This window comes from Cavia porcellus, unplaced genomic scaffold, assembly GCF_034190915.1.
Source record: "Cavia porcellus strain 051 isolate PalLab524CR breed Dunkin Hartley unplaced genomic scaffold, mCavPor4.1 scaffold_4, whole genome shotgun sequence".
NCBI classification, from domain to species: Eukaryota; Metazoa; Chordata; class Mammalia; order Rodentia; family Caviidae; genus Cavia; species Cavia porcellus.
Genome location: NW_026947487.1, coordinates 23,634,601 through 23,658,271, shown reverse-complemented (window position 1 = coordinate 23,658,271; position 23,671 = coordinate 23,634,601). Strand labels below are relative to the sequence as shown.

General features: G+C 40.0%; 1 protein-coding gene across 16 annotated transcripts in view; it reads right to left on the bottom strand.

Moving 5' to 3' along the window:
• Positions 1-22,476, bottom strand: part of Lmo7 (LIM domain 7) — a 192,354-nt gene extending 169,878 nt beyond the window's left edge. For 3 of the 16 annotated variants that reach the window (XM_063246858.1, XM_063246861.1, XM_063246863.1), the window contains exon 1: positions 22,125-22,476. In XM_063246858.1, the coding sequence (XP_063102928.1) occupies positions 22,125-22,193 (69 nt within the window). In that variant the 5' untranslated portion in view covers positions 22,194-22,476. The remainder of the gene's footprint in view (positions 1-22,124) is intronic. The other 13 variants (XM_063246860.1, XM_063246864.1, XM_063246866.1 and 10 more) reach the window with 7 other exon arrangements.
• Between the last annotated feature and the right edge of the window lie 1,195 nt (positions 22,477-23,671).

Sequence of the window (23,671 nt, the reverse complement as noted above, 5' to 3'; positions counted from 1 at the left end):
TCTTGGGTAGGGAAAACCAATATAGTGAAAGTACTCCCAAAATTGCTATACAGAGTTAATCCAATCCCAATTAAAATATCAATAGCAAAACCTCACAGGATTACAGAAAACAATTCTAAAATTCACTTGGAAGCAGAAGAGACCTAGAACAGCAAAAGCAATCCTGGGCAACACAGGCAAGGCAGGGGAGATCACAATCCCTAAATTGAAATTATACTACAAAACCACAGTGATAAAAACAGCACGGGGCCAGGGGTTCAGCTTAGTGGCATAATCACCTGCCCTGGCAACTGTGAGGTCATGAGTATGATCTCTAGTACCAAAAAAAAAAAAAAAAAAAAAAAAAAAAAATCCACATTGCCTGCCTGGCAAGCAATGAGGTCATGAGTTCAATCCCTGGTACAAAAAAAAAAAAAAAAAAAAAAAACAGCACAGTACTGGCAAAAAAAAAAAAAAAATACATAAAACCAAACCAAACCAAACCTGAGGATCAACAGAACAAACTAGAAGATCCAGAAATAACTGCAAACACACTCAGCCATTATCTTTGACAAATGGGCCAAATACCTTCAATGGAAGATAGATAACTTCTTTATTTTTTTTAACACCTAGTACATTTATGAGAAAATAAGAAAGTTACGAAATATCCTCATATCTTTCCTTGAGAAATTAAAAATAAAAGAGAATAAAACCAAAAACAATTAGAAGAAAATAATAAAGATCAGGAAACACAATCTCTTATCAAACTGCCAACATCATTTTTCATAAAGATTAACACTTCAATTCTTACATTTCTGTAAAAATAGAAAAGACTCAGAATAATCTAAACAACTTTGATAAAGGATCAAAATTAGAGTTCCAACCCTCCTCAATCCTCTCCCTCTCCTCTCCCCCTCCCCCTCTCTCGTTGTCTCCCTTTCTCTCTCTCCCTTTCTCTCTCTCTCTCTCTCTCTCTCTCTCTCTCTCTCTCTCTCTCTCTCTCTCTCTCTCCTGCTTGGTAGGGATCTGCTCATAAAACCTGAGAGCTACTGTTTGGCTCAAAGACTACAGTGTAAAGAATTTCAGAACTATGCTTCAGGTGTTCCTTTGTCAGGTAATTAAATCATCTGCTAATATCACCAAAACTTATGTGTGTATACATCATTTACATACACATGCTTGAGACACTTTATAACCTACAGAACTGGCAAAAATTATCAAATCAGATAATATTAGTGATGGTGAATACATCTGCTTGTTAGGGCTGTGGTAACAAAGTATCACAGCTGATTGATTAGATCAGAAATTTCTTGCGTCACAATTCTGAAGTCTAGAAATCTGTAATCAAGATATCTGCAGGGTCATGCTATCTCTGAAACTTGTAAAGGACAGACTTTTGCTGGTTTCTTCCAACCTTCTGGTGGCTTGCTGGGAATACCTGGCATTCATGTGCTTGGAGATGCATCACTTCAATTCCTTACTTTCACATGGTTATGTTCCCTCTATGTATCTATGTTTGCACCCAAACTGACCCTTCTCATAAGGACACCAATCATTTAGATTAGTGCTCACCCTAATGACCTCACCTTAAATTGATTATCACTATAATCATTATTTTTGAGTGGGACACATTCAGAAGTACTAAAGCTAAAAACTTCACCATACATTTTGGGAAGAACACAACGCAGGGTAACAGTATTAAAGAGTAGTGTCAGGTTTATCCTTAGCTCATTGACCCAACAAGGAAGAAGGAAAGGAGGATCCTGAAATCTAACCCTCTTCCCAGGGTGCAGACCTCAGAAAAGCTGTAGTGTGGCAGTCCTCAACTAAGTTTTCTCATTGCCAGCAGGACTGATACAACCTTTCCAAAGTCAAATGAAATTTATTGACTAGGATTTCTATGTACTAACTCTAACTATAAACCTTCCAGAGTCTACTGACAACCATCCAACTCTTCAGTAATACAAAATGTGCATGATTTATACCAAAGTCACGATTTAGAAGCAAAAATATTATAAGCCATATTTTAAAATGTAAAACTATCTCCATATATTGAAAAATGCTGGAGTTAACTTTTTAATTTTCAAAAGTAGATGATCTTAAAAAGAAAATAAATGACTTAAATTGTTGGAAAGATGGTTCAAAACAAAATGATGTTAATAATACATAGAGGGCGCATATTAAATACAATAGCAAGTTGTAGCACATTAAATGCAGTTTTCCAACCCATCCCAACCTCATACCCAAGCTGAGAACCTTTCTGGGACCACACTCCAGGTCCAGTATTGAGCCTCCAGGGAAGAAACACAAGTGGTATTGTAGGACTATCTTCCTTCAGCGTGAGGAAAGGGGGAGCCAAGAGAAACTACCTTGACATCCTGTGCCCCAGATTGGTTTTTCTGGTTTGCTGCATTAGTTTTTCTTTCTCAAACCATTCCAGCCATTCACATAGATGGTATTCCCACTATTGCTACCTCTTACGGCTTGAATCCTTTGTTGAGTCCCTTGCCTCCTCGATATTCATAAGAGCTCTCCTTCTTGAAAGTCTCTTCATCTGACTCAAGTGAGCTGTGATCTGTCTCCTGCTAGAATCCTGATACACATCCTGTTTTAGTTACTTTTCTCACTGCTGAAACAAAATATCCAACATTCACAATTTAAAAGAAAAAGGGTTTATTTTAGCTCACAGTTTGTAGAACTTTCAGCCCACTGCGACTCTAAGACAGAGCATCATAGCAAAGGCAAAATAGGAGAAAAAGAAACAGTCCATGGGAGTACAGGCAGAAAGTGAGGCAGCAGCAATGAACCTCTTTTCCTTTTATTCTATCTAGGCTACAAGTCTATTGGTTTGTGCCACCCACTCCCAGGATGACCCTTCAAACTGTCCATACCTAGAACTATGCTAAACCAACCAATGGAGTAATTTGCTTATTATATATACTCAATCCATATTCAGACACCTCCAAAAGCCACAGCTCCAAGCACCTGAGGCTTTGGAATGGGGGGACATCTAGATACAAAACAAAACACAGTCCAATGTTTTACTTGGTAGAAGGGTAAAGGATAGAATATACTGATAATTCAAGTGAGGAAGTTATATTTTTACGTATGAAAAAAATAATTTGGTGTTGAGTTCTCTATTAAGAGATACCCCATGGCTACAAAACAGAAAGAAAAGTACACACTGAACTTTAAGCATTTGCTAACTTTACGATTACAAAACATTAACTGATTAGTACAATTTAACAAGGATAATATTTGAATAATACATAAACATCTCTAATATTTATAATGGAAAGCTGTAAATTATTTATTGGCTTATGATGTATTATAAGCCTAAATTTACCAAAATAAAACTAATTATTGGGCCCACAGACCTACAGTTTATTCCCTTTAGGCACAAAATAACAGAACCATTACAGGCTGTATCGAGCTACACTGATGGAAAATCTTACTCATCATTTCTTCCTTCCAAAAGCTACATAGCTAAGGCTCAATAAGAATTTGTAGTACCAGCATTATGTGCAAAGCACTGAAGTCCTTCACCACGCTTTCCTTTTGGAAATTTCTGCTGATCATCAAAGACATTGTACTAAGTCCTAAATAGTTTTGAACTTCCCTTCAATTAGCTGTAACAAAGTCAGATGACTAATTACAAGTGAAGTACACCTTAGAGGTTCTCATTTAGGTTAACAGTTGCAGAATGCATATATCAGAAACAGTTATGAGGCTGCAGAAATCACATTGGGAGGAAATTGGATTAGTCCATTGATGGGTCTGTAGCTGGGTCTGATGCAAGGAGGTAAGGTCTAGTGGGAAAAGGTGAGTTCAGTGCCCCAAACCCAAAAATAAGTAAGTTTTTAAAACAAAAATTTCATTCATTGAATATCTATTACATGCTAGGTGTTGCTTTTTCGTTCTATGCTCTGCTCCCCAGGTGAATGAAAGAAAACAGATAAAAGGTAAGTCATGAAAGGCATAGATGGGGCTAAGATTCTGTCTCTGTGATGGCTATAAAGATTATGTTTGTGATCCATTATTAGCTCAGGTAGAGGAACATATGGTAGGAATTTCAATGCATCTTGCAAAGATAAACTTTATCTTTTCTTTACTGATTTTTCTGCCTGTCCTGCATTCACTGTCCCATTATTCACTATATAAACGTTGCCTGTTTACATTGTAGATTCATGACTTACATATGTTTTTTTAATTCAATTTTATAATTAGGACTTTTAAAATTTTTAATACAGTGACATGCACTGTACTTATGTGAAATTATATGTTGGTAGTATGGTAACCTTCATCAATGTTTTTCTACTCTTCTACAAAATACACCTAAACAAAGATACACACACACTTTTTTTTTTTTTTTTTTTGCTTAAACACAATGGAATGCCTCCATGTTTTCTCTTAATTGTCTCCCAAAACCCAATCAAAATGACAGTAAAAGAAACTCAGAACGGAGAAAACAAAAGAAACATTTGGGAAATAAAATGTAGATGATGGAGAGATTCTGACTGATCAGACTGCTAGAAGTTTAGATTTTAGGACATCCAAAATAATCCTACAGAAGCAAAGCCTGCAAGTTCTCCCAGAAAGCACACAAGCACCAAGCCCCTCAGCAGGGAAGGGGTAACTGGAGCATGGCTGGGTACAGAGATTGGTAGATGTTATGGTTGAAACCTGTATCAACCTGAGAAGTTTAGGAATTTAAATAGAAGACTCAGCAGAGAGCCACGATCCTTACTTTGTAAATATCCTGAACCCCTGCAAGGGAATGACATGCAGGTGGTTTTGAGTGCTACATTTCCCTGGAGGGCGAGGTGGCGGTTGTGCAATACAAAGGAGGGAAAGAGGCTTATTATCCCCGCTTCTCCCCCCCCCCCCCCGCAGCTTTCCTCAGCTGGTGCCTTGAAGTGTTGCTCCTGTGCCATGCACCCTGCCTTTGAGTCGGTTGATTACAGACTGAATCCTCCACAAGTAGTGAGCTAAATAAACTTTTCCTTCCTTCATTTTGAGTGTCAGGTATTTTGTCCCAGCAATGACAGAAAAGTAACCACGATAGTAGAGTACCAGAAAGCAGCTAAACAAAGATCACTACAAATTTAAAAGAAGCTTCCAACTTCCAAGATGCCAAAGTCAAAAGAACTCAGAAGAAACAGAGAATTCAGGAGGAGAAAAAAAACATTGCATTGTAAAATCCACAGAAGGCAAAGACAGTAATTGCAATCATAACAAAGTAAAATGCTATGAAAGAGGGAAAAATCAGAAAATTAAGCACAACAGACACTTAATGGTCAGCCAACATTGTCAATCATTGTCAATTCCTTCTTCACTAGTAATAGAGGCTCTACATTATTGAAAGCAATAGTATACCCAGCTAAAATGTACTAGCCAGGTGTGATGGTGCATGCCTACAATCCCAGAACTTGAGAGGCTGCGGCAGGAGGATGGCAGCAAGTTCAAGGCCAGCTTGGCTATATAGTGAGTAAGAGGCTAGCCTGAACTACAAAGCAAGACCCTGTATCAAAAACAAAACCATTGTCCAGACTCCCTTGGAAATAGGGGTTACCAAGGAGAAGTAGAAATAATTTAGTTGGGCTTCAAAGATAGTTCTTAATGGCACTAGCAGAACTTCCTTCAGTCTCTTCAACATAAGCTCCTTTAAGGCCTGGACCAGCCCAGAGCAGGTGACACATTGAGTCCCAAATCATGCCAGACCTGAGGCACTGGCTACACCATTAAACTGTGCCCCGAAAGACCTGCCCAAAATGCAATTTTCCCCCAAATGCTTCAGTTTCACAAAGTATTTTACCATTCACTAGGCATCACAAGCACAGAGAGGGCTGCTGTAACTAAATTGAATAAGAAAACCTGAATTTTAAAAGACTTGGTAATAATCAAGAAGCCAGAAACTCATCTGGAATTTATTAAGCCAAGTAGATTCATTTCCTTACACAAAAAAGGATTACTGTAAATTGTAGTGTGCTGTCAACCACATTCTTTACCAGAACTAAGGCCAAATTTCAAAAGTATCAGTTAGTTGCCAAGTTGTACCTTTAGTTCTTACATTTTCCAAATATAAAAATGTTTGCAAATTGGCTTTAAAACAGGCAGTTCTATCAACCTTATCCTTTGAATAAAAACATCAAACACTGTACTTCCTTTGTTGATGGACTACAAAAGCTTTTCTTTTCTAAAATAGTTCATTAGATTCATTTTTAGTAAAACACTATAAATGTTCTTCTTGGAAAGATCTTACAATTGCCTTTTCTAAAATGATAACAGGAGACGAGCTAATTAATTTAAGAGGATTCAAAGACACACACATGAAAGTAATTTAAACAAAAAAGATGCATAATGAAGAATATCTAGACAAAGACATATAAATATCTATACTGTAGTGTATGAAGACAATTTATTTAAAAAGAAGCAACTTAATACATGGATCATATATGCCCAATCAATCTGCAACTTCAAACAGGAGTTAAAAGGAAGGGAGCAGTGGCTGCAAGAACACCTGACGTGTTTTCCACGGTGCAGTAAATACGGAATTCTCTTCCTTCTGTATGAAATGTCTCCGGCCAGTCAACTAGCCTTAGGCTTTCATTATAAGTCTTTTGACAGAAAAGAATACAAAGGAAGCAAATGCCAACAAGAACACAAAGATGTCGATGAGAAGATGACAGAAACATCATCGAGAAACAAAACCCATTACTCTAAAGACATTTGTCTACTCTGACCTCATATTCTCAGATATAAAAGGATTTTTTCTTATCACAGCTTAAGACTATGTACAGGGTTGGGAATGTAGCTCAGCGATCCAGTAATTGCCTAGCATACACATAAGGCCTCAAGTCCAATCAACCCCAATACCACACAAACATGCGCACGCGCACGCACACACACACACACACACACACCACAAAAGTTTACAAAACAACATAAGGTACTTAATAAAAACTCATATTTACAAATCAAAAAACAAAATATTAAAAAGGTATCCATATGCTCTGTGTCACAAACACATACAAACACACTTGAAAAACAGTCATTCTAGTGGGCCAGGGATTTAGCTCAGTGGTATAGCACTTGCCTGGCACAAGGTTGTGAGTTCAATACCTGGTACCACTAAAAAAAAAAAAAAAGAAAAAGAAGAAGAAGAGGAGGGGGAGAAGGAGGAGGAGGAGGAAAAGTAGTCATTTTAGAAGAGAAAAAATCATTTAATAATCTATTTTTTATTATAGCTAGATTCAAGTAGAATATGGGCACCATTTGTTAAGTACCTCCTCCAAGTATTTCACACTCTTTTTTAAGCCTATTATCATCTTGCAGTTCTCGCTTTTTACAGCTGTAGGAATTGAGGCCTACAGACGGTATGCATCTCATCCATGATCATACACATTACTCTGGGACCTGTACTGCATGAGCTTGCCATTCTTACCTCATGGTATGCCACACCAGAAAACAAACAATCACAACACACCAAGAGTGTACACTTCCACTTACCCAGCAATTATGTGGATCCACTTAACAGGTAGAAAAGTTTGACTCCCTTTCTTGTTGCATATGATGAACAAAACTATTCTCTTTAGAGTCACTAAATCAAAATGATTCACATACATTGATTTTAAATTCTAAAAATGAGGTTTCTGCATCAAATTACTCTCCACTGAAAATTCCTGGAAAGAGCAGCGTATTACTCCCTGTTTATCAGAAGAGAAGTAAGGTCAGCAGAGCAAAATGACTTCCAGATGATCTTCAGTGTCAAGGTCACACGTTTAGGTATAGCAGCTTCAACTTAAAAGGACTGAGCATAATGACTCTCTTTTGGACCTGTGGTCTTAGAGAACAATTCCCTTAAATGCACAGTGTTTGTACTTCTAATATACCTCCTAAAGTTAGGGTAAAAGGTGATTTATTAACATAAATGAATTGCTGGAGAAAATGTTGATGTTCTCTCTTGCTATCTCTTCTTTTATGAAATGCCTGCCCCGAGACCAGTAGCGGCAAACCAATGGCACGTGTTTGTTTCTTTTAAGACAAAAGATGTTAATGTTTGAGTTTTTTTCTAAACTAAAATCTCAGTATTCAGGCTTCATTGCAGAGTGGGCACTTTGCTCCATAAACAAGTGGGTTTTGGGTTGCAGTTTGGGCATGCAGTCTCTAAAAGGTTCACCATCACTGCCCCAGACCAAGACTTTCCCCAGATTTTCTCTAGCTTGATTTGGTTCCCATGCCACACTTACACAAAATGAGAGGTTACTTTCTTGTAAAATGTAATGGTCTTGCTCCCATTTTCTTTTCCCTTGATCATTTCCTCCAGTCCTGAACACTGTTGATAATCTTCGGCCTTTCTCCTTATCTTTCATGAAACCAATGTTTCTTTAGCATCTCTGACACATTCTTGGTTTTGTGCCTAGCTTTTTGGCCATCATCTTCCTTTCCTTTTCCTGCCCTCTTACCAAAAGCTGTTTGCTAAGGCTCAGTCCTTGATCCCTTTTACAATATGCTCTTTCCCATCTGCTGACATATTTTGTTCCATGGCTTCCAACATCACCTGATGCAGCATATACAAAACACACATACACACACACACTGAAATCTTTATCCACAATTTATCTTCTAATTCCACCTTCAATCCAGCACCTTCCACACTAGGTAGACTACTCGCTTCACTGTGCTGCAACAGGACAATCCAAAGGACTCCTGCTCGTGCTAGAATCACCTCTCAACTTGAATGCTCTGATGCTTTCTGTCAAGAAAGGTCTTCCCTAGTACCTTCCAAATGCTTCTGTCATCTTCGGCCTTCCTGCAGATCTGCTGCCTGACATGTTCTCCCTCATCCCTGAGGGTGTCCTGTGACTGTCTTCTTCCTCGCAGGACAAATCCGAGAAGAAACCAAGCCAGCAAGTGTCCTGCCTATTCCCTTCCTCATTTCACATACACGCTGATTCACAGTCTGGGTTCCTTCCCAACACCAAGAAGCTATTTAATAGCATCTTTCTACACTTGAGTGTGAATTTACACTGTACTCCATGCTAAGTTAATTTTCTATGCTTTTTAGCTTAGATCTAGTTGTAAAATGAGAAAAATGATAAAGACAGTAGCTGAAATAGGTAGAGCTGTAGGAGAGGGAGAGAAATAGGAGACAAGAAATGAAGTAGGTGAGAGCTTGAGTTTTTCCATTAGATAAATCTGAGTTTAAATACTATGTCTACGAGTATCTGCAGTTTGTGTGGGGAGGGACCCTAACTTCTCTAAGCCTTTCTTTTCTCTTATGTTCAAATATATATATAAACTCAAAGTATTTTTATACATATAAAATATATATTTTAAATATATTTTATATTTTTATATATTCTATATAAAATTTTATATTTATATTTTATATATTTTTTTAAAACAAAATATATACTATATTTATATTTAAATATATATATTTATATTTAATTCTTTTGTCAGGAAAATTTTTAAAAAATAAGAGAAAGTCAGTTTGTACCAACACAGATGAGTAATTCAATCAGCTTCCCTTTTCTTAACAAAGCTCTTTTGAAAACCTCTACCTTCAGTTTTGTGAGTTATGTCAAAATAACTCTTAAAAGCTACAATATGAAGGACAGTGCTTGAAATGCTGCACATCTGAAATGAGTTCTAAGTAGAGCAGAAAGGAGAAACTTTCCTGTTCTCAAGGTTTTTATTATTTTTTATTGCTAAACAAGGTTAAGCTCTTTTTGCTTCTTTGTCTCCAATGAGCACTAGGTACACCCACGTTCAAACTGCAGGACACATCTATGGGAGCTGTGAGAGTTTTTCTGCCACATGCCAAAACCTCATGATGACACCCTGTCCCCAGCAAAGGCCATGCAAGCACTAAGGCTCACCTTTACCTGCAACTTTATTGGATGTTTATCTTATGATACTTGCTTTTCTTTAGGCATCCTAAGAATTGGCTGAACAAAGTCTTCTGCTCATGGCTTAAATTTGGTTTTTAAAATATATATATAACATGCTTGGAACTTGCTCAATCTTGAACTGAACTTTTAAAAACATGAAAAATTACAACAAAACCAAATTCTCTTGCTGAGTGAAGCACAGCCCAGAAGCCAGTCACATCACAAGACTAAAATGATTTCGGGGCTGGGGATTTAGCTCAGCGGCATAAGCGCCTGCCTTGCAAGCAGGCAGTCATGAGTTCGATCCCCGGTACCGATAAAAACGAAAAAGACAAAAAAAAAAGACTAAAATGATTTCAAGTACAAAAAACTAAAAGATACTTGTTTATCATTCCATTTTCTTCTCCATGAATGCTTACTGAGTGCCTACTATATATGGCACTAACCCAAGGCTTTAAAGCAATATATGCTCCTGCTCATAAAGCATTTCTATCCAGTGAAACTCTACAAAACTCTATAAAAATCCTCTTTGCACATTTGAGGAATAGCAGAAAGCCAGTAGGACACAGCATGTCAAATATGAAGAGCAGGAAGAGATCATGTGGGGTCTGTAGGCTGCGGATTACATTTTCAGGTTTTATTCTACATGTAATAGAAACCTACTGCCAGGAGAGGAAAAGCCAGAGTTGGACATATAATCTCAGACTTACATTCTTAAAAGAGGGTTCTGGTGCTATTTTGGAGGCAAGGCATCCAAGCTATCAATATAGAAGAATATGTGAAAGGAGATGATGAATGTGGCAAGAAGTGGTCAGATTCTGGATGTAACTAGAGACATAGAAAGTCACTTTCCTTCACAAACTGGATGTGTCAGACAATTTGTTTGTTTTTTAGAACAAAAGGCTCATCAGGGATACAGCTCAGCAACACAGCACCTGCCTGGCAAGCCCAAGGTCCTGAGTTCAATTCCGGGTACCAACAAAAATAAATAAACAAACAAACAAACAGAGGCAATGGGTGGGTACCTGAGCAAGGGTAAAAAGAGGTATTCTGTGTTAGGAAAGAACAGGGCAAAAGTGAGGAAAGTGAGCAGGTCGGTCGTGGAGAAGGGAAAAGCAAAAGGGATCAAAAGACCTGAGAGTCTTGTTTTGAACACAGCTTTGTGTGATGTTCATCTGATCTACACTGTGTCTGTGTGTCTGTACATATATACATATAAAATATATACACAAATACATATTTGAAATTTGGGGACAAGGCAGGGCAGGGATAAAGATACGGAAGTCTTTAGCACAGAGAAGGTATATAAAGCTATGGATTTGATAATATTTGCGGGGAAAAACTGCAGACAAAGAAGAGACATGGAAAAATCTAGCACTTACTGATGACAAAAATTAGGAGGATTCCACAAAGAAAATTAGAAACACTGGGGAAATAGAAGAAAAACCTGGAGGGCAACTGAGGGAAATGTTTTGAGCACAAAGTTATGACCCACTGAGTCTGATGTTTTTATTTTATTTTATTTTATGTATTTACTTATTCCATTTTGAGGAAAGATTTCAGTATATGGTTCAGGTTGGCCTTGAACTCACTTTTTTGGGTGTTTTTGTTTTTGTTTTTTTGGTACTGGCGATCGAAACCACAACTTCATGCTTGCTAAAGTGCCCCTTGAGTTCACTTTGTAGACCAGGCTGGCCTGAAACTTGTGACAATCCTCCTTCCTCAGCCTCCTGAGTGCTGAGATTACAGGCATGCATCACAGTGCCCAGACTGTATTTAATTTAAAAGGAATAAACAAAACAGTAAAACAAATCAAAACAGTGGTAAAAGAATAAGAAATCTACAATAGTTACTGTATTGCATATTGTTGTCCTCTAAATAGTTGCTTGTCTTTAGGTTTGCAAAGTCAATCAAACAATAGTTTCTTCAAATCAGCTGGATGTTCAGCTGGGGAGGTCAGGAGGGCCTCACTGGTAAGGGCTTAGCTTCCTTCCTTGTTTCCCCTAACCTGCACCCTGATGTTTTTCATAGATAAAATTTTCTTTACACAATAAAGTGAATTCTAAATTGACTAGACACCATTCAAGAAGTGAAGACAATATATTTGATCATTTTCCCTTTTACTGGGTGAAAAACTTTAAACTCCTATTAAAAAAATAATTCCAAAGTCAAAGTTTACAAGTTAGCAATCATGTTCCTTTGAATATTATGAAATGGCAATATAAGAAATAATTTGGATAATTCTTTCTCAGTTCACTTATCTAGGTCACATTTCAATCTAGTCAGGAAGACCAAATCTTATCACGATGTCAGATTACGTATTTACAAGTCCAAAACACAAGTGAAAAGATGTTCTCATCGAAAATGTGACACACGGCCAGGGATTTAGCTCGGTGTTGTAAACGCCTGCCTGGCAAGGGAGGTTGTTCCCCGGTACCCCTAAAAAAAATGGCATATATTGTGAGGCACTCTTCAATAAATCTGTATGATTTTGAGTATGCATAAACTCAAACATAAGATAAAATACTAATTTTTTACAAGTTGTTTTTAAAATAAACTAGATATGATCTACCTCTTATTTTAGCTCAAAGCATAATTCCATGTTGCCATATAAAAATGTTCCCCTTAAAATACTTCATATGATTTATTGAACACTAACATATATATATATGTATGTATGTGTATATATATATATATATATACCAACATGTAAATATAAAATCTGCAATTGGTTAAGAGTATCTACAGTTGGTCAAGAGAATTCGAAAACATGTAATAGTATTTGATCATCATGTACTTTCCAGACACTAATGTCACAAGATAGAATTCAGACTTGAAATACACAAAAACATTTACAGCTTTTGAAGCAATGAAGAGAGCCCAGTGTGTATTTCAGACTACAGAACATCATTAACTGGCCAGAGGCATTCCGGTGCAGTACAGTAATTAAAAGGGCAGGTCATGGAGTCAGATTGTTTTGGTATTGCCTTGAGCAAATTATTTTAACTTTTACCCATCTCTGTCTTCCACTGAGACAAAAATCCTCAGGCAGTAATAGTCTGGAATCATAAATCTCTCTAGGTACAATGCACTTGCCATGTGTCTTACACATAGTAGGAACTGAAAAATACCAGTTCTTTTAATTGTCAGTTATCCACCTTCTTGTAAAGCCCTCACTAGTAGGTAAGTTGCTATTCACGTCTGCTGGTTGTGGTAGGACAGTTCTTTCACTACAGGAGAAGGGCCTTTAACATAGAGGTAAAAGGCACGCTGTGACCAGTTAGTTCTTACTGATTCTGCCCTCTCAGCCCAGGCAAATCTTACCTCACCCCTCTTCTATGTGAGTACCTTCTCCTGCTTGAAGACAGACACAAAGTCTACTGTTGTAATCATCCAAACATACGTGAGCACCAAACTGAGCATCCCATCCCAGGAACTGAGCCAGTCTTTGGACAACTAGCAGGGTGTTATAATCTTTGGAAAAGCTGTGCAGGTAGCTGCTGTGATTCATCTCTATGGCTTGCTAATGCCCATCTCTTCAGAAAAGGCAGCCCACTGAGTATGTTAAACCTGTTTCAAAGTTGTGCAGATATGACAGCTATTATCCTTATTAAAAGCTTTGAGTACATCAAACGTGTTTTTAAAGAAGTGAGCCTAATAATCACTTTTAGCAACTAAAGAGTGGCACAGGCATGCATTATTTATCATTTCCTTAGGCTCCAACATATTTCTGACACTTAACAAGCCTAAGGAGATCTGAAAACAAAAAATAAAAAAGCCAACCTTTGGACTGGACACAAAACATACATTCATTCAACAACTATTTGAGATCTGTCAGTCAAAAAACTGCAGGATAATAGAACAGTATCAGTGACACAGTGTGTATATGACCGTTCACCTACAAAGAATAATTTCTCAAAACTAAAAGGATTAGACAAGTTTGTGGATGGATGTTGCTTTGTTTTTCATAACTAACATTTATAAAGACAGTGCTTTCCTGCAAGTCAATTGTCATCACCTTGAGAAGCAGTTTTCTCCATTGCAGGCCTTCACTACCTAAATGTTCTTGGCATTCCGGAGAAAAAATCTGGAGCCTTGCACAGAAGGTTGAGAACCAAAGCAGACCAAGCAACTCTGCACACTCCTCTCCCAGGCTAGCACCGCCTGTGCTTTACAAATGGCTGAAGTGCAATGCCTCCTCACCGGCCAACTGGGACTTCAATGAGGGGGCACAGAACCGCTTTTTATCCTCCTTACTGAAGGACGCCAACTAAGTCATAGTCATCGACATGTTTAAGAGCACTAATGAGTTGAGAAAGGGCAGAACAACATTCTACTTTCATCTCAAGTGAAAAACATGCATGGGAATTTCAAATTTTAGCCAGCACAGGCAGCAGCTCAGCTTCTGTCAGGTTGCACGTCGGTTCAAAGCTGCTAGAAGGAAATTGTTGCGCTGGAACAATGCCCCAAAACGTCATCTGTTCTCCTTAACTCAGAGTACACTTCTCTACGCGGTTGGAAGACACTTTTATAGAAGGTGTACACTCACGGTTTAGTCCCTGCTTTATAAAACAGGTCCACTGCTAGCACTCAGTGCACCAGTACAGTGGAGGGATCCAGAATGACTGGTGCTGCACTGGAATCCTCCCAGTTCCTCAGGAAGTACCTTAACCTATCTGTTCATATGCCTGCAATCCGGCCATTCTAATGACATAGTGCCCTGGTTCCCATTTGTGCATACCAGCTCCTTGTCAAGAGGAAATTTAGCATCTTCTTTGTCTCTTGCCATCCCTCTCTTTCCTACAATCCGAGATGTGATGTTCAAAACACACTGAAACACTACAGAAGGAAGAAATGGAGGGAAAAAGGATTAGAACATTTCTCGAGTGTTTAAACCTAGTGTGAGAAATCTGTGCTAGAACACAGAGGAGTGTCTGTTTAGGAAAGGATGAAGACTGCTGTGTCTTTCTGGAAAGGACGTTTTTTTTTCTAGTGCATGTTTGTAACAGAGTACTAATGTTTATTTGGGGAATTGGTATATGTCTGTAACATATCTTGATCATTTCCAAACCCTTCACACACACACACACACCCATCCTCCTCTCTGCTCCCCTTGATCCAGAAGGGAACTTTTTTGAGTGATGAAAATATTCTACATCTCTATTGGTGTACTAGTTACATCAGTACTCACATTTTACAAACCTATGCAACTGTGAACCTAAAATTCATGTTTTGCTATATGTAAACATTTTTTCAGTAAAAATAAACTACTCTGAGCTACTCCTGGAAGTTATGCTGTATGCAACTTCAAGATCTCACAACAAATTAAAAAGTCACTATGCCCCATCCCATGGGGAACTGCATTAGGCTCACTGTAGCCTCTGTCACACCTTGCCTTCTATGACTCACCAGGTAGACCTGGGTCACTTCCTCAATGCCAGCATCCCACACTGTGCACACCTCCATGACAGCACCATTCTAGAGGTACTTGTATGTCTTCCTGGCACATCCTTCCCACCTTCCCTACCCTATCCTACCCCATCCAGGTAAAGGCATTAAGGATTTGCCAATTAGAATAATAAATCTGGCAAGAGCCTGCACAACAGACATACAACAGGTATTTCTTCAATGACTAAATACAAGTTTACCATCAAGTAAAAGGCAGGGTACAGTGATAAGGCTCGAGACCAGGTCTGCACAGAAGTGGGCCTGCTGAACAAACAGTAAGTTACATACTGGCTTTCGGCAAGTCCCAACCACACAAATGCACCACACTCAGCTTTAGACACAATTTTCCACCAGGAGAAGAAAAGAGTTCTGGTTCTCAAAATGCTAGTTTTATATTTTGTTAAGGGTACAGCTTTAATACTAATACTTGCACTCAAGAAGCATTTACTAGGCACCATGCCAAATACTCAAGCAAAGGATACTATTCATGCCCTCGGCTCCTAGTCTTAGATATAAAAATGGATAGAACTATACACAGTGGAAAAACAAAGGGCTACATGAACAAAAGAGAAGAAGAAACAATGGGTGGGGGTGCAGGATTGTCTGTTCAGAAAAGGGTTGATTCAGCATATGGTTGACTCCGGCCTAAGTATGGAAGAATGACGAAGAGTTTAATAGATCAACACAGAATAATGGGGTGTCCCATCCTCACAGGACAGAGGGGAGAAAACTGCTTGCTGTGCATGGGGAAATACAAGCAATGATCAGGAAATACAAACTGCTTAACATCTCATTTAACTCTGCAACCACATGGTAAAATGATAGATTAACAGGAGAAAACTGAAGTCTATAGGCTTGAAGCCACAGACTCAGGACTGACCGATGATTTCAAAACTACACTCTTCACTTCTACATTATCTGACAACTGTACAAGCAGTTATGGAGGAAATCACCAAAGATAAAACAGGTCTGTAGCAAGAAACAGATGGGAAAAGGTCATAAATACTACACTAAGGATTGTGGGCTTTAAAATCTTTTCATTAAAAAATTAATCAAAATGAATAAAATTTTTCATGACTTCACAGAAAACAAAAGCTAACAAAATCAGGTTTATATTTTGAAAAAAGAAAGCTATCTACAATAGCTAATCCAAGTATTGCTTTCTAACATTAGGGTTTTGTTTTTTTAACAGCCTTACCATCACAACACTTCCAAGTTTAAAGAAATAACCTCTAGAATCAAGAAATGGGATCTTATCAAATTAAAAATCATCTGCACAGCAAAGGAAACAACCAACAGGGTAGAGAAAACCTACAGAATGGGGGGAAAATTTCTAGCTTTTCCACGACAGAAGAATAATTAGAATATATAAACAACTAAAAGTAAAAAACTCAAAAAATAGACAACTTAAATGAATACATACTTCTCAGAAGGAGTACAAATGGCCAATAAGTATGTGAAGAAAATGTTCCTTATGTTCTCTGGTTACTGGAGAAATGCAAATTAAAACAACATTGAGATCCCATTTTACTCCATAAGCAATGACTATCATCAATAAATCAAACAATAACAAATGCTGGCAAGGTTTCAGGGTGGGTGACCCTTCTACATTACTGGTTAGAAGGTAAGCTAGCACCAAAAATAGACCACTATAGGAATCAGAATGGAGACTCCTCAAAAAACTAAAAATAGAAATTCCATTTAAACTCTTCTGGATGTCTTCCCATGAGAGTTAAAGGCATCATATTACAGGGACACACAGATACATATATACTCATGTTTATGGCAGCACAACTCATTAAGAGCTCAATCTTGGAAGCAGTCTATATGCCCACTGACAGATGAATAGATAACGAAAGTGTTTTCACATGCAATGGAGTACTACTCTGTCATACAGAAGGAAAAACTTGAGTCATTTATAGGAAAACGGATATACCTTGAAACTATGTTAAATAAAATAAGTCAGACACAAAAGTCTAAATATTCCATAGTTTTTTTTTTTACATGAGAAACTCAAAATATAAATAAAGAGCAAAATAAAAGTTATATGACAGGAAACAGGGAGATAGATCTTCTGCAAAAGGGAAGGGGACTAAAAGAGATGGAGGGAGGGGAAAAGGGATGAAGAAAGAACTAAAATGTGTTACATACACCAGTTGGGGTAGCAGATGCCTGTAATCCCAGGCAATCTCAGGAGAATGAGGCAGGGAGATCACTGCAAATTTGAAGCCAGCCTGGGCTATACTGTGAGTTCCAGGTCAGCTTGATCTACATGGCAAGACACTGTCTCAAAAAACAAAGCAAATGAATAAAAAATGTGCTATGCACATGTACCAACTCTCTAGAAGGAATGCAGTATTATGTAGTTATTAGATACATATTCTAAAAAAAATTGAAAAAAGTTTAGTATCTATTGACTGTGTTAAAATTAAAACAATCTATTTTTGCAAATGTTTGCTGGCTTTATGTACTACAGTAGTTTGAACCAAAAATGGTTCGGAATGTTCCACTGAACCAATCTACCTCAGGGGCAGATTACATTCATAGCTACAGAAAAGGAAGTGACACACAGAAAATAGAACTGAGGGACAGAAACAGCCCAACTGGTCATTGCTGGCAAATGTTCTATTTGAACATAGTTAAAATAGATGACTACTTGTGGTTGGCTGAGACTCAACAACTTATTGCTAACGTAAGTTGTAGCTTCTCTACATATTATATTACACTATAATCACTATGTATTAAGAAATTTTAGGCCCAATTTAATTCAGTTTAACAACTAACATTATATTTAATTACCAAAAATGCTTCTATGAATTTAGTGTCATTTTTAAATATTTTAGTGGTTCTATGTGTTTCTGAAAAGCAACAGTAAACATTCATGAAAGCCAAGAGCTTTTAAAAGCCCAGCATAGTAACTTAGTAAGACTGTCTCAAACTTTTTTAAAAATTTTTTAAAAGGTTGGGGATTTAGTTCAGTGTAAAAGCCCTGGGTACACAGTACTGGGGGGGGGGGGAGATCTTTAGCACCAAAAGCAAGCAAAAAAAACTAAAGGTAGTGATCAGTATATCTTTGAATGATAAAAATGGGGGCACATGGCAACCAGACTGATCTGAAGTAAGCAGAACTCACTGTAGTGCCAGGTTTGGCAATGAACTCAAGTTGGTACCCTTTGGGTCCTTCTGCAAAATGACAGTGAAAGACTCCAACCCAGAGATAAAGGGAGTGCCGGTGAGTAGCAAGGTGGTGAAGTAAGTTAGCCTGCTCTGTGTCAGTAACAGAGAGGACTGTATTTACACCTCAGGCTAGTTACCATTAACCCCCAGACCGAAAACTGTTGACAGAACAATGCAATGGGCAGTCTACCCAGTTTTTTATCTCATCAGTATTTTATCTGTTCACTATAAAGCTTTCTGATGTCCCAACAGAGACAGAGGCAACTATTAGGCATAGATAATTAAAGGTACTGCAGAAGACAGCTAATACTGTCCAGGCTGTGTTTTCTACTGCTTCATCACCCATTCCGTGACCTTGCTAGAATCAAGCTTCACCTTGGTCTCTAACTTCAAACTATTACATAAGTTGGTTTTAACATAATGTTTAATCATAAACCAGCCTTGTTACACTATTAATATTCCAAACACAGCATTTCCAACCTGATAGTAATCCAATATCACTGTTATCTTAAAAGATAGCATTCCTACATTTGTTTTGACTATAAGGCCATTTCTGAGTAGACAAACCAAATTAGTATTTATTTTTGTGTCATCTGTGAGTGTGTGTGTGTGTGTGTGCACGCGCACACACACATATTTGCTGTAGATGAAGTTCAGTGGCAGAGTGCTTGTCTGTCTATCATAAAACAGGCCCCAGCACTGCCCTCCCAAATACGTATACACATACATATGCATATAACCATACATAGACATACACATATATATGAGTCATAAATACAATCTGAAGTTCACTGAAAGAAAAATCTATAGAACAATAATTGTCAGTATAAAAACCACAGACCTCACACTTCATTTTCTTCTCAACTCCAAACAAAAAATTAACTTAAAATTTTAACTTTGGTTACAAGAATAACACAACACATTAGCTATTTAAAATCACATGCCTGACATGCCTGATGCCCTAGGTTCCATCCTAGGAACCAGAAAAACATTAAAAATAAAAAAGTGCAAGTCACCGATGGAAAACACAAATGGCAAGCAAGGATACACTGGAGTCTAATCACCAATCAAAGTTTTCCAAGGTCAGCAGTCTCTTGAATTTGGGATATTAAGAACTGCAGCTGAAAATAAAGGTATCAGGCAACCCATTCAGGACCCTCCTGTCTCTCAGGAGCTATTCCTCTTCCCCATCCCCAATAAATTTTCGTACTCTTAAAAATAAAGGTACCGGGGCTGGGGATTTAGCTCAGCGGCATAAGCATCTGCCTTGCAAGCAGGCAGTGGTGAGTTCAATCCCTGGTACCGATAAAAACGAAAAAGACAAATAAATAAATAAATAAATAAATAAAGGTACCAGACAATATTATATATAAAGGCCACAAATTATATATTAGAGTATATGCAGATACATATATATATATATATGAATGACACATTTATGCTGCAATATAGAGGAAAAATGACAGAACAAAATATAAGAACATTAGTGAATAAGAGAAATCTTTACATTGTATCTCCCTTACTTTCCAAAAACACTTTATAAAATACTTTGAAATCAACATTTTATCTTCAAATTGCGAGTTCTTAAAATTAATAGGCTGTGCAAGGAGGGAGTCATTCATTCTGCTTCTTTTGGCAAGAATAGTATTTTAAAATATGTACTTTGGTTGTAATGACAAAGCTAAAAAAGAGGGATAAATGTGGACACAGACTGGAAAAATGAACCCACTGCTGTCATTTCAAGTGCCCAAAGCATTCTCAAAGAATTTGTGAATATGTCTTCAATAACTGTTTGTCAGTAGTCCAAGGAGCATGAGAAGAACATTCACACTTTTAATTTCACTAAGCATATTAAAAAGATATGACTACACCTTTAGAAAGGACTCAGCCTTATGCTAATAATAAGCAAAACACAATACAGAGTTGTCAAATTATAACTGATAAATACCTTTACATAGGATGGTATGGAAGTAGAAAGATGAGCATATTTATCACCCACGATGACTATCGCATATCACAATGTTTTTAGGAGTTCATTATATACAAATTTCTCACAGAAACCCTACACAATTATGAGCAAGCTATGACAAACAAGGAATTCTTAATTTTCTAAAATCTGCAAGCTAAAAAAAAAAGTGTGAAATGATCCAAATTCATACAAACTCCACACAGGAACTATGCACGACCCAAAAAATACTCTGCTTCTTCCCTCCATTCCAAGGCTCAAACACAATACAGCCAATTTGTTTTCCAAAATAATGCAGAACCCACACAACTAATGGAAAGTTACAATTAGAAGCCTTGCCTTTTCAAAGGTTATGAATGAGGAAAGCTATTTCTCTTAACTACATAGTTAGAATTCTTCCACTCTCATTTCAATTCAAAATACAGTGTTTATCCTTTTCCCAACTGCCCCTGCCCTCCCCTCACACCTTACTAAGTCACCTCCGGGCCAGCTCAGTGTTTCAGTCCAAAAGGACACCAAAAGCTCATTTCTTAGGCCTCCCTGCTGTGGGCGATGCTATTCCCACCTCCCATTCCTTCACACAGTGTTAGAAATCCAGGTTCATTCCTTATCTCTACATACCTATGTATTTAACGAAAAATTAATCACCTTTAAATGCTGTTTGCTCCAGAATTTTTGAAAATGTTATTTTTCTTATGGAATAATCTTTAAGCCTAATTCAAATTGTTAAATACTATACGCTGAATAAACTGACACGTGGCATCAATAACTCCACAAACACTGTGAGGCCGAAGAAGTCAACAATATTCTAACTAGCAGTTGTGCCTGATTTACACAGGGCTTCTGTGGCCTCGCTTTAAAAGTCATTTCAAGGCTGGAGGTGTAGCTCAGTTCAGAGATGCCAGGATCCCAGATTCAACCCCCAGTACTCAAAAAATTCATCACTTTTATTCAGGAGTGCACAGGCTATAAGTCTCATTTTATCCTCCAATACATCAACGCATCCCAGCCCCAGTGTTGATGCCGAGCCTAACTCCTCTGTAGATAGAAGGGATGGGGAGATCTCGTCTAGAAAGCACAGCTGGGAAAACAACCTCTCTTCAGTGTGTGACCCCAGGCTATCTCGGTGTCACCAACGCCCAACATGAAGGACAAGCCACAACTTCACTCCGTGGGCCGGAGCGGCCCTGAGTAGTAAAGGCTTTCTCCAGGTGCGCCCCAGGTGTGCTGCTCCGCCGCCACCCTGTGCTTCCCGCCCACACCACACTGAATACCCCGGCTCTCCAGGTACCAGTTGGGCATCTTAGTTCCAGCCCCTCCCAGGAAACGCATCCAAGGACCCCGGGCCAGCGCCGCGCGAGCGCTCTCGGCTGGCCCACCGACCCGCACCTCGGGCGACCGGAGCCAGGAGGGCCGGTCCTCGGAGAGGCGGGGTCGCCTAGCCAGGCGGGCTGGCGCCGGGCGGCTCTGCGGACCCACGCTTGAGCTTTCAGAAGCAGGAGACGCAGAACTCACAAAGTCCTCAAAACTGCCGCCCCTTCGTTCCGGCAAGGTCACTGGAGGAGGCCAAAAACAGGGGGGCCAGAGCGCGGTCCCCGCGCGACGCCGGCCCGAGACCCCAAACTCCTGTGCAAAGAAGAGCAGTAAAGGGCACTCACCTCTACCCATCTCTGAGCCTCGGCGAACGCTACGGAGCAGTCGGCTTCTGCCTCCTCTACCCCTTCCATGACTGGGGCGAGAGGCCAGGCGGTTGGAGTGGCACGGAGGTCCCCGCGCGTCTCGGCCCGGGGAGGCTGCGGTGCTGGGCTCGGCTCGGCCGCGAGACTCCCGCTGTTTTTTCCCTTTGCAGCGCTGATGCAGTTTTAAGTTTTCCAATCTATAAAACTTGTAGACCTTGCTTTCTCAGAACCCCTGAAACGCACCCCCGAGCAAGCGCGGGCGGCGAAGGAGCAGACTGGAGAGAGCGCGCAGCACCGGCCGGGACCGCAGTTCAGACCCGAAAGTCCCGGCGCCGCGCCGCCCCCTCCCGGCGGAGGCCCCGCCCCGGCCCGCCCGGGCCGCAGACGGCCGCTTCCGTCCCCACCCACTTGGCGGCTCCCGGGGCTCCGGCCGGCGGCTGCCGCTGCGGTCGCACGGTCCGGGCAGTCTGGCCGGGAGATGCCAACGTCCGGCGGGACCGTGGCGCGGGGCCAGCTCCGCTCCCGCGCCGCCGCAGGGGCCGGGCTCCGCCCGGAGGGACGCGCCCCGCACCCGCCCTTCCGCCCGCCGGCCCTCCCGCCCCTCTAGGCTCGCGGCGGCGGGGCCGCTGACATACCAGGAATAGCTCCACACAATTGCACCTTTCCTGACCAACAGACGTCCCCCGCGGGAAACGCGGAACCGTCCCGCCGGGTTCGCCGGCCTCACCTGCGGCGAGGACCCCCCGGGCGCGCGACTCGCCGCCTGCGCCCCTCGGGGCCACGCCGCTCGCCCCCTCAGGTGAGGGCGGAGGCCGCCGCACGTGCAGCCCGCGCCGCGCCCCAGCTCCGCCCGGCTCCCGCAGCGCTGGGGCGGGCCCTGCCCCTCGGTGCCCCTGCCGGCCGCCGAGGGTCCCAGCGAGGCTAGGGAGGCCTTCCTTGCTCCCGTCTGCAGACGGCTCGGCGCGGAGCGGGCCGTTTATTCGACCGCTCTCACAAATAGCGTCAGAACGGCCACCTTTCAAATCATGGGTACGTTAGCGGTCGGGGCAGCAGGTGGGACAGGTTATTCAGTATCCACGGCCAGAGGGCCGAAGGCGCGCAGGTTGGTGCCTCTCTGAGCAATGCGGTGCTTAGCACTTCACTTTTGGAGGAAGATAAAGATGGGTTTATTTCTCACGAGAAGGAAGCAACACTTCATTCTTATTTTTCTGTCTGGCTGTTTTTGTGATGAAAAACGCCAAAGATGTAGAGAAACTAGTATAATGAATACCTAAAGCCTGGCCTCTGTATTTAATAATTTGCATTTCGCTTTCTATACCTCGTTTACTGCTCAAGAGTTTTAAAGTAAGGTGATTTCTTGCTGTCTTCTAACATATTGTCTTTAAATTATGGACACTTTCCTACATTATCATCCCATTTTTCACATCTAACTAAAGATAATTGGTAATCCAAGCTCGAATTTCTCCAGAAGACCCCTGACTTCCTTAGACCAGGATTCAATCAATGAACATGCATTGTATTTGATT